Below are 13,697 nucleotides of genomic sequence, written 5' to 3'. Positions count from 1 at the left end.
TAAAGGATTTGTTTGCTTTAAGGCTGAAGGATCTCTTTGTCCTGACGGGCATGAAGAGTGTGACTGCAGCGCCACCTGTTGATCATTGCTGGGGGGGGAAAAAAACCAATATATGGTCATGGCTTTTCCAGTCTGTTGGATATTTTAGAGCCAACAACATAATAGCAAGGAGTTTCAAAGATCCAACTACCATCCCTCCACTGTATTTTTTTATGATTTTGATCTATAAACCCCACGTGATGAACACAATAGAGAAGAAGAACAACCTAATTATTTAGTAACAAGGCGCAGGACTAGGGCTTCGTGATGAAACAGGGTGGCACAGACAAAGAGCAGGCTCATGACCCGTCCGCCTACACTTTCCCTCTCTCAAAGACTTTGGAGAACAATTACTCACAATGGACACCCAGCTTGAAGAAGTAAATATTTTAATTTATTTGGATACAGTGGGGTTTTCCCCAAAACTATTGTACATTTTAACCACAAAATAAGAAACTGAGGTATGCTTCACTTTGTTTTGTCTTTGTTCAACATGTACAGAGGTAAGTTCTGATAACTTTTGTTGAAATTGACTAACCAAAAGCACTGAGTAGCAAGTGTTTGGCTCATTTCACGTAAAGTGTTTTAAACAGTGAACTATATGTGATTGCAAATGTAAATGGTGAGAGTCCACATTTGCATGTATGTGCTTGTGTGAGTCTTCATCTCGGCCGGTCTCCATCTCGCTTTGTGTCTTCACAGTTGCTACGCCGAAACCATCTCGATCCCCTGTAAGGCATCATAATGGACCCAGGAAGAGCATCTGGCGCTTTGAAACGCCAAAAACGATCTCCCCACTTCGACCTGCCACTCTTCCCCCATCCACCATAATACCGTTTTCACGTTTCATTCTCCCCCAGCAACACGACAGACTGCGCAATCACAAAGACCCAATTAGCCAAGAGGGGATCACGATTTCGCCCGGGGACCGCTGATCCAATCCCATCGGGCAGCGTGCGGCAAGGACCAATGGGGCAGCGGCGCAGGTGGGTGGGACATGGCTGTGGAGCGGAGAGGGCACAGTGACATGGATGGAGAACGGTCTCTTGTTTCAGGTCATTTGTGTCACCAAAGTTTTGATTGATGACCGTTGGGATGTTTTTCCCACTCTCCCCTGAGATTCCCAGCTCTCTGGAGGGGGTTTCCACAACGGGCCCCTAGCCTCGAATCCCTACTTTAAGTTTGGCCCTTGGTCCTAAAACCACACATCGGCACACACATACTTTTTGTTCCGTTTGGGGCCCCAGATGGCTGCTGCCCACACATCTGTATTGTAAAGCACCAAATTAGGCCTTTTAATTTTGGTATATTCAAACATGTGAACCTACTTTCATACATATATAGAAACTCCAATCGTCTAATAGTTACGAAGCGAACAGGAAGGGAAGAAATAAATGAAGCACATACAAAGAAGCCACATGTTAATGCGTGCGTCTGTGTGAGAGTGTAAAGAGAAAAGCCAGAGGGACTGTAGGTGTGTGGGTGGGAGATGAACAAAAGATGCAGAGAAGAGATGAGGAGCAGCGCATTGCCAGTGAGCATTTGATTCGGTGGGTGGATGGTGGTGTAGAGGGAGGGTGTTGGGTGCTGAGAAAGGATCTTCCCTCGAAGCCTCACAAAGATATTCCTGGAGCGAGTTAGTTTTTCATTTGGCTCGCAGTCCTACACAGAGTAGATACATCGAACTGGGAGCTAAAACCATTTAATATTCATGCCACTTCACTGATACTCTCTGGGTTATATGATGGATAATAGTCAGATTTTCTAAATCTGCACGGTATGAGTGTGTGTGGTTTGACTCTTTGGGTCATTAGCATGTCAGAGGCGTCCCGTTAGTTCTCTCCATAACAGCTGCTAGTCTGGCAAATTACTCAATTCATGTGTGCGCGCGAGTTGATGTGCGTCTGTGTTTATGTACGCGTGTGTTCGGTATAAACAAACGAAGAAGCGAACAGAAGGTTTCATCAAAAACACCAAGACACTAAAAGTGTGTGTGTTTGTGAGTGTGTGTGTGCGTGCGTCGTGCATCATGTGCTTACTTTGATTACTGAAGAAATTTCAATCAGCATCTTGCTTCAGAGCGTACGCTTGTGTTTGTGTGCGTGTGCGTGTGTGTGTGTGTGTGTGTGTGTGTGTGTGTGTATGTGTGTGTGTGTGTGTGTGTGTGTATATGTGTGTGTGTGTGTGTGATTGCATAAACATGGTGTCAGTGATGAGATGTTCTCTCCATCCATCTGTTCTGCTGGCTCTTCAGAACGCTACTTTACAGGAGAGGCAGAAAAAAACGCGAGAGCACGAGAAAGAAAGAGATAAATAGTTTGTGAAGAGATTTTACAATAATGTTGGTGTTGTGTCTCAGTCACCTGAGCAGTACCCCCTCTCCAGTCACCCGTGGAGCTCAGAGGCTCCACTCACAAGTGATCTTGAACACGTCTGAGAGTTTCATTGAGAGGACGTGATAGTGAAGCTTGTCTTTTCCTGTGGATGTGGTTACAGACTATGAGTGGGCCTGTGTGGACGTGCGAGTGTGAGAGACAGAGAGAGATCTCATTGTTCTGTTCCTCCTTATCTGCAGTCTCGGCGGACAGTCTTTGCAGTTTCCCCTTCAGCATTGTGACCCGGCTGTGATACCACACACCCTCGTCTCAGCAGATAACAGACCACCCTAAAAATACTCCTCTTTCTACCATTCTACACTCTTTCCCTCAGTTCTCCTCACCTCTTCTGGCTCACTGTATCCTCCAGAGTCTCCCATGGCAAAGAGTTAGCTCTGCCAGACTGAAATACCTCGGAGCGCTTCCTAAAGTCACAGGTCCTTTAAGTCTGTATTTTCCCCTCTTTTCGTCTTCTACTATTCATTCTGTTGAAGGCCGAGGATGTCACAGTGTCGGCTTGAACAGCAGAAGCGCAACTCAGAATGTTACATCACAAGTTTTCTTATAATTCTCCATAATAATTCTTCATAACCCCCCCCTGCAGCTACTTCAGTCACCCACACTCTGGACACACAGGCCAGATGGGATGTAGGAGGAGACGGTGAGGACAAATTCGCCAGGCTCAAATAATTATACATCAAGCAATTTAACATAACTCCTCAATAAAATATTGAAGAGTGCATTGTTTTCTGTGCCTCACGGGTTTGACAGTCTGGAACAATACTAATTATGATAAACAGGGATTTTTTTTTTGAAGATCATGCCACAGCCAAGTGCTTTGAGAGCTTTTTCATCTCGCCTCCCTCGCTGCGTAAACTTTACTCTGTTGTGAAGTGCTTTTACGGATACTGATAATGCCCCATACTGTTGTTTTGAGGAAGTTTCTTGCTAATTTAAAACACTTTTATCCAAGCTCCTTTTGCCACATTTGACATCTGGGGTTAGGAAGCTGTCGTTTTTGTTCTTTTTGTGTGTTTGCGCATCCTCGCCTTTCTTTTGGCCCAAGCCCACGCAGGTGACCAGAGGGGGCCTTGTGTGGGTGGACAACTCAATGGTGACCCCCTCTCTTTTTAACCTCGCCCTTCCTCCTCTCCCCTCCCCTTCCTCCTTGTCTTGCCCTTTGTCGACCAGTTTGCGTCTAAAAAATGGCGAGGGGCCCAGGAGGAGAAAAAGGTTGCTTCACACGTACCCTCAAGCAAACGCACTGGCCAAAATGTTGGAATTGCTCAAAAATAAGCATAATAAGAACATTTTATTAAAATGCATGTTAGCCTTTGATAATGAAGTATCAGCTTCTGTAAAAATAAGACAAAGCACGAGAAGTGGTTTCTAAGAGATTGTTGGGAGACTGTGCTGAAGCACATTAACAATGAATATTTTTTTTAAAAACTACTAACTGCTGTTAAAGATGCTCAACCCAATATGTTTTGAATAACAATGACATTTGGTGTTAAAAGAGTCATTCGTAGTAAAGAACCATCACAGAATGATCACCCAGATCAGGATTTCCCCTCAGTTTGATGGAGTGTTATGAATACATGCAAATGAGCCCGCATGTCAGCTGCATCTGAAGTATAATAGTCAACAGTTTGCTAATAAATGGACAATCCAGTCGCTATGGTAAAAATGTGCCAATATTGAGCCACATTTTTAGTTTTTTTAAGTTGAAAGAATAAACATGGGTTTATTGATTTCCCCCTTTTCAAAGCTTGAAAATTTGAATTTCTGTGGAGAGAAAACTCTATTTTTAACTGAGATATTTGTTTTCAGATATTACTTTTTAAAGACGCTGTAAGGCTGCAATGATTATTTTCACGATTGGTGAATCTGCCAGTTCTTTTTCAAGGGGACATTTTAAGTAGGTTGTTAATTTTGTTCACCCAACAGTCCAAGTGTTCAAAATTATAAATAGTACATTTTCAGTGATTAAAAACAATGGAGAGTGGTGAATCAGATTTTTTTGGCATTTTAGTATAAAACAACTAATGATTATTATTACATTTTTGAAAACAAATCTGGGATTGATTCATTTTAAACAATGTTGTTGATTTTATTATCAAACCCTCAATTTAAACTTACCAATTTAAACAAATTGCACTAATCAATAATGAGAGTAACCATTTGAAGTAGGGCTGTAACTTCAAAGAAGGGTGTATGATCGTGTTTGTTGCTGTGTCCTTCATTGAAGAAAGACAGGATGAGGATAAGAGGCTGTTTTATATGGAGGATTAGCAGGGATAAGGCTGTCAAACCTGACGATCGACCAATTCATCATGTCACCATTTCTCTTTATCAGTAGTCTCAAGAGTTCACACAAACATAAGCAAAAACAAACAGAAAGAAAATAGATTGAAGCCAGGGTAAAAACTCCTCCTAAACTTGTAAAAACAATGTATCCTACTGTTTCAGTGACACAATGTTTGAATATTATTTGCTGTGGGCGTGGATAATAACTTTCACTTTTGCTGAGTAAGATTTAACTGCGTCACTGCTGCTGACATTATTGTATTAGCACTCAAACCATCTTATTTTTACCTGATTTGGATTTCACGCAATTCCCAAATGTTGTGACAGATACTCAGCGTGTGTGAGTTATTCAATTCACATCCATTCATTATGTCTTGCTTGAGATCGATCTGTGGCCAATACCAAGACTGCCCCCTTATGGGTGAAGGTAAAACAAACTGCTGCTGGACACCATCAGAAGTGGTTTATGCGATGTGCTAAAATGAGGCATGAGGGACTGACTGCCAAGTGTTAGGACAGAGGAGGTTTCAAGGAGGGCACAAGTCAGGCAAGTCATAATGAGAACATAATAATGATTCATGATCTCTAAAACTGTCACGAAATGACAAAGCTCTGAGCACTTGAAACTAATTGAGGCTTACTAGATTAGACGAGGCGATGACTGTGCTTTTAATTACGAGAACAATATTATAATATAGTGTGACAATATAAACCAAATACTAATATACTCATGACATTACTATTCTAATCTGGAAAATCTATCTACATGGAAAGAAATAATACAGCTAAAATGTTGAGTTTTCTTATGGCAGTTATTTGCAATCATTATAAAACCCAAAGCTGGAGTAAATTGTGACTTCAGCTCATTTCCTTCCTCTTAATAACTCTAAGGAATTCCTTTAGATTCAAAGGAGCATTCAATTTAAAGGAAAAAAGTTGCTATTATGTTTAGTCATTCCCGTTAATGTCTGTGGGCGCAGGAGATGATAAATCCACACATTTGTGGCATGCACACACTTATTAATCATAGCTACATGTGGTGAGAGTTAGGGGACTCATTTAACTGGCAGCAGGTTCACCAGCTGTCTCTGTGCTATGACAGCAAGCATCTGCATTTCTGAAGAGCCCTTGAGCAAGACATATTGAATCCCCATCAGCTGTAGTGGCCCTAATCTGTTTCTGGCCTTCACGCTCTTGATTTTTTTGTGAAAAGGGCATCAAAAATAGATTCCTCCTTCAAGGATCAGTTGAGTGTCACTCTGAAGAATGTAAAATGACACTAAATGCCACAGTGTAGTTTTAGTGTTTATATATTGCCTGGCAAAATATCTACATGCAATAACATACTGTAAGTAGTGTAAACCGGGAAACAGAAAACACTATGTCACTCCGCATACATGAATATATTCAAGAATATTTCACAGTATTTTACTGAACACGAGGCGTTGATTTTTACAACTACTCATTTAGATCTTGAACATGCATTTTATGAGTCGTAGAGTTCACTATAGAGCGTTTACAACTTGCAGATGTTGTGCTTATCTAGGTCAGCTGAGCAAGATTTGGAGTCGTCAGCTTTCTGCAAACTAAATAGGTCATGCTAACAAGGAAGGGGGATTTTTGACAAACCTCTCGTACTCCATCATTCTCACCACAAAACAATCTTAAAATTGCTGATTACGTAAAACATTCCAGCTTTAAGCTAAAATGTCAAATTATGAATATGGATATTACATATGGATATTTTTCATTTTTGTCAACACTAGAAAATATATGAAGCAAGATGAGGACAATAGCTTATGGAACAAATTTCATTCAAGCGTAATTATGCAGACATATGCACTGAGAGATAAATATGCAACTATATGCTGAAGCTTTGGAGGAATTGAAATGAAGCGAAGAAAGTGTAACGATTAGAATCTGCTTTGCTATCTATGAGGGACTTCACAGCACAATTATGAACCAAAAACCATAAATATAGATGAGAGCCCGAGGAGATTGCATAAACCATATGCATCAGTGCGCCAGCTCCTCTGTACTCTCACATGCCCACATAAACAAATGTACAAGTTGATTTTCATTACATCTTAAACGGTACTGTAACTTTTATTCTTGTATTTTGTATGTCTTTTTCTATTTCACTGTAGCTCGTTTTCTTTTATTCCACGCAATGTTAATTAATCATTCTAAATGTATTTAAATTTAGTTTTATAATGTGTTGCTCTTGCACCATGTCTTGATGCTTTTTAAGGTTTTTATGAACAGCACTTTGAATTGCCTTGAAATGTGCTAGGTAGATAACGTGCGTTGCATAATGGAACAATAGATGCTTAATTTTTATTATCAATGTGCAATGGGTGCAAATGTGGTGATGCTATGATGCAACAGTGGGCTTCCTGTCCTAAATTTAGCAACCACATGCCACGAAAAAAAAAAAATTGGAACCAAAAGTATACATACACTTTATACGTGGGTGAGGTTATTTATTTAGAAGATCTCTGCTGTACTTTCTGCACATTAACATGGCTCCCAGAGGTATGATCGCCGTGACAGCAGTCCTCCTCTGCTTCATCCTGGGCCTGCTCGGTCCAGCTCCAACTGCCCGTAAGTTTATTTGACTATAAATTCAGTACATTATGTTGGGACTTGAAGCTGAACTGCTTTTTAATTTTGTGGTGTGTGTTTGTGCCCAGTGGGAACCCATACGGGCAAAGCCTGTTGTAGGAGATACAATAGGAAGCCAGTTCCGTTCCAGCGTATAAAAGGCTACAGAGAGCAAACCACCAAGGAAAACTGCAACATCGATGCGATCATGTAAGACTCACTCAAACTACACTAACACTAAACCATCAGAACTCACAACGATGATATTTGAATTTCATTGTTGACCTGACTGTTTTACGGAGGGTTGGTTATGTCTAATAAAATGCACCGATTGGCTATATTCCAAAAATATTTAAAAGATATTGCTAATTGTTTTGTGGCATGTGGTACTAATGTTGGTTTTGCAGAATATACCGCAATAAAAAATAGACCATTAATTTTGATCTAGTCTACCACAACATTTTACCATCAAAACTAATTACTGTGGATTTCATGACTCCATGAAAAGGCAGCTGTTTGATCTGTTCATATCTCTATAAATGCTGTTTGTAAATTATTTTTAAGCAAGCTGTCTAGACGTTAAGATTAACAAAAATCCAATTAAACAAGAGCTGGGTATCAAACTTCAATCCATTTTGAATATTTACCGAAAAGCTGGGACTGACTTGATAAGACACTTAGTACACCTTATTATTTTTTTATATTTCATGTTATAAATCCTACAGCTTTTGATGCTTTATAATTTAAGCTCTGTAATTGTGTCGGTCAGAAAAATAACTTTTTTTTCTAACTCATTTTTAACACTGCATATGATACACTGTTGAAAATCAAACAATGCTTATGTAGAAAAACTTAAAAGAAATGTAATTAATATTAACTTAGTATTAATATTTCTCCAATAATTAATCCCCACTGGAACTCAATTATCAAACAGGCACAATTATCAAAACATGTTATCAATACTATGACTCGGGAACACTGAATTACAATACAATGCTCCATGTGTGTGTCTGATAATGTTTCTCTCTATTGTAGTTTCTACACGGTCACGAAGAATGAGATATGTGCGACGCAGGAGGATGGGTGGGTGAGGAAGACTCTTAAATTACTCAGGTACGAGTCTCCTACTCACTTTTAAATATCAACTTGTTTCAATTTGAATATGTACTTTAAAACTAATAGTTAATTAATCAAGTTAATACATTTTACTTTTTTACAGTTCAAAACTGAAGAAGATGTCCAAGACCGACTCTACTGCAAGTAAAACTGCGATGAGGAAAACTGTAAGCCCTGCGTTCAAGAATGAAGGTGGATCTTTTGTCAGTACCACAGAAACCTTCCCATACACTACGGAGGACTTCTAATAGCAAAATCAGGAACATTTAACATATTATTTCTGCAAAAGTAAAACATGGTTATTACTTTCACTTGCTGAAACATATGGAGTGTGCATGTTGTCATAACTTAGACAAACAGCTTTTTGAGATAATTAAAGTAGATTATGTGCTTAGCCACTTAGCAAATGTTTTTAGTTTTTTTCATCACGCTTTTGGGAATATGCTGTTTTATTGCCTGCTTTAACCTCTTCTGCTTAATCCAGTGAATGTGCTAAATCATGACATTAGCAAGTCTCATTAAAAAAATATGTATTTGTAAGCATTTCAGCATTGTTGTCTTATTCATTTAATCAAACAACAACTATTGAAGATTTCAATATAGACAGCAATTCTAACTGTAATAATCTTTAGTACGAGTGCCTTTATCTAATCTCATAGCCGGCTCTCTGCATGGTCTTTTTTTGTGGCATGACATACGTGCCTGGTGCAGAAAAGGATGCTGCCAGCACATCTGCTGCGAGGTGTCTGAAACTTTCTATGAGCTGTCCTGCCTTCGAGCTCATGCAAATGCATGACTTGACTGACAGGAGGCAGCCTCATCTGCTATTTAAGATCAGACCCCTGAGGGGTTGCTGCTCTAGTCAGACAAGGTGACTTCCTCAATGACACGCTCTTATGATACAAACTGTCCTGAAGTTAATTCAGGTCCCCACTAGATGGCACAATCGATCTGTAAGAAACTGAGCCTCTCTCAGCTACATCATTAAGTTTTTTTATGATCGTTTCATAAGCAAAGCTGCCTCATATATCCAATATCAAACAATCACAATGACACCTCTCGATTAAACACAAGAACATTTCTTTATTTTTTAAAGCAAACAACAGACAACTGTCACAGCTTATCTCTGCTAGGCCTTGATAATAAAAAGGAAAATTATGGAAATCATAAATAGCACTAATTATAAATATTAAATATCCTACAATAAAATTACAAAGCATTTTAAATATTTTATAGTATTCAAGACTATTTGCCATAGATATATTTGATGATACTGGGGACTCCTTTTTAAGTGCTGGAGGTTGTCGGTGCATTTGTGGTGTTTGCTTTGCGGGCCTGCCTGTAAAACACACAAACAAGAGGTCACAGTTAAAATATCAGCAGAGTTGATACATCTTGTCTATAGCAACCAACAAGCAAACTTGTTCAGTCCTTAAGACTGAGAGATGACAAAGGCCTACTTACTCTAGCTCTCTGATCCTGTTTCTCACCCAGCCCTGTTTCCAGTGGCTGCAGACCACTCCCTCTGTGGTCTCAAATCTGGAAGGAAAAAGGTAGAAAAGATCAATAAAAACCTTCAAACATAAATAACCTCAACTTTCAACTGTATACCACTTTCTGATTAATAAAATAAGTAAATCATTCTTACATGACAGCGCTGACACATGAGGCGGTCTTCCTCTGAATCCTGTAGCCCAAGATGGGAGCAGTGATCCTCTCAGTACCAACCTTGGTGCAGCACTTGATTATCTTCATTTCTGTTGATTCAGAAAACAATAAATGATTGCTTGTTATGAGCATACATCTCTTGAATGTGCCGCATCAAATATGAACAAATGCAGTTGGTTGTTGGCCTACATTTTAATCAAAAGTCAGCCATTTGAAACATGCATGGCCTGATACAATTTCCAGATTTAGTAGGCAAGTCCTAAACTAAGGTGCAGGATCTTAGAAAAGAGACTTACCATCGGCCGTTGCGGTCATTGCCAGAACCAGGGCGAGGAAAGCCAGGCATGCGAGTTTTCTAATGCACAGCTGCATGTTTTAGAGCGTGAGATGATCCAGAGTCTTTGCAGAAGCTCAGTGTTGGATCTAGATGATGGAGGCGACTGATTTTTCTTGAACCGGACCTCCAGTATTTATACCCAAAAAAAAGGAAGCAGGGCAAACTGAGCGGATGAGTTGCGTCTGAGCACCTTCTACATAATGTGTGTGTATGAGGGTGGAGGACACACTTGGATGATGCTGGTGTCATCCGTTTCCCTTTTTTGTTATTTCATCACAACATTGACTGGGCTGACTTCAGTACTCAGAGTAGGCCACAGCTTTTACACTTGTATCACCACAATTAACAAATAATTCAAAGTTAAATTCAATATATGAATGTAGAGATGACAAAAAAACTGCTTTGATCTTCTTACGTATATTACATTTTTTGCAAATATCAATTTCATGTTGTTTTATTAATGTTGTCTGAAGTTTGCATACGTGTATATTGTTTGTGTTGGTTTCCTCTGGGTTTTTCTTCCCACACTATAAAGATAACAAGTTAAGGGGATTAGGGAAATGTGTCTGTTTTTGTCAATGTGTCTATAAACGTCAGCTGTGATGGATTACACCCTGTCCAAGTTGTTCCCAGCCTCTCACTCAATGCTTGCTGGGATACACTGCACACCTCTAGGGTCCATACACAAGGTGAACTAGACTAAAAAACATATAAATACAATGAATGGAGTGATGGCTGGGACTTAATAGTAAACTGTATTAGCAGTAACATTCTTTATTAAGCTAGTTAATGAGTAATGATGGATTTGGAGATTCTGTTGATTTCAGCAATAATCAACATCATGTGCTAGTCACTCGACGCAATCTTGCGTCATCTTTCTTTCCCTCCTTTCTCTCTGTTGCTGACTATAATGGTCAGTACAGGGGAAAGAAAAGGGAAGGAAGGAGATCCTTGCCACCGCATATTTCCGAGCATCCTCCACCCAAATTCGGTAATTTGCCATTTTAGTTACAAGTCTGGGCTTGTTTGAGAGGGCCTTCTTTGCAAGAAGAATTCAATTGATATTTTAAATATCTTATTAACCAAGTTATGATTTTCCTTCTACTATTGTTAAGTTGTAGCTTTATAAAAAGCTCCAAAACGTCCCACAAATGCAAAAAAAGACTAAGCATCAGGGTTTCTTTCTGCCTGCTAATAAAATTAATTTAACCTGAATTTTTGATCCCAGACTTTCTCTGTATGATTTGAATATGACCAAAGCTAAAGTCATGTCTGTGACCTATTGCCCTTAGGACATTTGGGTTTATTTTCAAGGTTGATAGGGGTGTCTGCTTGCAAAGGAGAGGATCTTACCCTTAATTAATAAAAAGAAAAAGGAAATAGTTGATGTGAAGGACATAGGTTTTCAGATGAGCACACTGGGATTTTAATCTACTGGGTAACATAGCAGACCTTCATTTGATGCCTGAGGAGCTAGTCCTGTGATTGTGTGCATGCAACAAGTGCATTTAACAAACAGAGACAAGCAAGTAAAGAAAATGGTCATTTTAACAAAAGCTAAGCAAAGATACACAATGTACATACAAACAGTGTGTATTTATTAATAAACAATTCTTATTAAGCCCTATACTTATACAGTATAATGATCTTTAAACAAGAACGTTTCTGAAAGTTGACCCATACTCTGCATGTCCACACTTTTGTAGTGTATATTCCACTTGGTTTGTATCTCACTAAATGTCCTTTCAGGTGTTTTTATTTATGCTAGAAAGCAGTGTTATTTTATTTTATCTTGTGCTTTGGGTAAAATCCAGAAGAAAAATGAAAGTGACATATGCTTCCACTCTTCAGTACACCATAAGTTACTAATATTTATTTGTTAATCTGAAAATGTGCATGTAAAAATGGTTTGAATGCATGCATCTCAAAACATTGAGAGCAGCTTTATTACAAAATAAATGTTAAAGCCACCAGGCTCTTGTGCAAAGTAAAAAAATATTAAATCAAACAGGCATGTCCTTACTGGATTTGGCGAATGAAATATCGAAACGTCTTTTTCAATGAAAAGCAGAAATGATTTTTCCAAATGAGGAAGGAAGCATAACTGGTGTGATTGGCCTCACTTAAACTGAGAGATCAAATTACAAAACATTTCTGAATGAAAAAAGGACTTCTCCTTTTTTATGAACCTCATTCACAAGTTTCTCATTTACACCAAGGCTATTAATCTGAAATATTCAATCAAGACTGTAACTGTGGAGGACTTATTCTTCCCTCATATAATTATCTTTATGGGCTCAAACTTATTCCTAAATGAGAGAACAATAGAGAATAATTTTAAAGTGAATCAGTGCCCAGCAGACCTCAGCACTCTGCGGTACAACTAAAGGATAAAGTAGCGATTATTCCTAAATCGTAATAACAGAGTGTCATTGAGGAGGGACAGGATAGAGTCAATTAAACATAATGGACCCAATTGAAAAAACTCCTCTTATAATGTATTTTCGAAGGTGACAGGGTGACAGCTCCCTCAGAGCTTATTGACTATAAGATGACTTCTTTAGAGACATTGTAACTTTAATTCCAAATATCATTTAAGTGGTATGTTCTATTTTCTATCTTTATAAATATAATTTCCCTTTGCTACAGAATTGCCTTCCATGAGTGATAACAATGTTTCCTGATGAGAAAAGTTTGGAACACAACATGGACATATCAGCTTTAAAGTTGATATACCAAACTATAATATGAATTGCCTATTTTCACATTCATCAGTTAAAAACCAAAATAATTATTCATTTGGATGAATATTTCCGTCCACATGATCAATGTAAGTCCAACATTCACTCTCTTTGAGCTCCGGTTGGTGGTCTCCACATTTAGTAAATGCTAAATGCTACGCCACGTTCACCAGCTAACTGAGCAGGTAGATAACGGTTTTATAATGCTTTTTTTTTTGCTGGAAACAGCTGCCAGCTGCACCCGAAAACAGTACTATGAGAGCAGTGAGAGTGAACCAAAACATCAAAGTCACGAGAAGTCAGTTTAGTAATGATCTGCCTCACCATAGAGCAGGGGTGTCCAAACTGTGGACCGGGGGCCAAATCCGGCCCGCGGCCCACTTTTAATGGGCCCTCAGCAAATGCTAAAAGTATAATGGAATATGGCCCACACCTGACACTTGTGCTTTCCTTATATTGTACTTCTTAAATATGTAAATATAATATATTACACAGTAGTATTCATGTGTT

The 13,697-nt window shown here is 38.9% G+C and overlaps 1 protein-coding gene across 1 annotated transcript; it reads left to right on the top strand.

Annotated features, from left to right (window-relative positions):
- Positions 1 to 7,166: 7,166 nt before the first annotated feature.
- On the top strand, positions 7,167 to 8,984 carry LOC134866320 (C-C motif chemokine 19-like). The gene is made up of 4 exons (XM_063886424.1): positions 7,167 to 7,325; positions 7,415 to 7,535; positions 8,361 to 8,438; positions 8,545 to 8,984. The coding sequence occupies exons 1-4, from the start codon at positions 7,244 to 7,246 to the stop codon at positions 8,687 to 8,689; spliced, it is 426 nt and encodes a 141-aa protein (XP_063742494.1). The 5' UTR covers positions 7,167 to 7,243; the 3' UTR covers positions 8,690 to 8,984.
- The last annotated feature ends 4,713 nt before the right edge of the window (positions 8,985 to 13,697 follow it).

The sequence above is a fragment of the Eleginops maclovinus genome, chromosome 6 (genome assembly GCF_036324505.1).
Source record: "Eleginops maclovinus isolate JMC-PN-2008 ecotype Puerto Natales chromosome 6, JC_Emac_rtc_rv5, whole genome shotgun sequence".
Taxonomy (NCBI): Eukaryota; Metazoa; Chordata; class Actinopteri; order Perciformes; family Eleginopidae; genus Eleginops; species Eleginops maclovinus.
This window is presented reverse-complemented; position numbering and strand designations above follow the sequence as displayed.

Bases quoted from the DNA above. Each gene is read 5' to 3' on its own strand.
- LOC134866320 (XM_063886424.1), top strand. From the start codon at position 7,244: ATGGCTCCCAGAGGTATGATCGCCGTGACAGCAGTCCTCCTCTGCTTC. The intron at 7,536-8,360 runs GTAAGACTCACT...TCTCTATTGTAG, and splicing joins TGCAACATCGATGCGATCAT to TTTCTACACGGTCACGAAGA. The intron at 8,439-8,544 runs GTACGAGTCTCC...ACTTTTTTACAG, and splicing joins AAGACTCTTAAATTACTCAG to TTCAAAACTGAAGAAGATGT.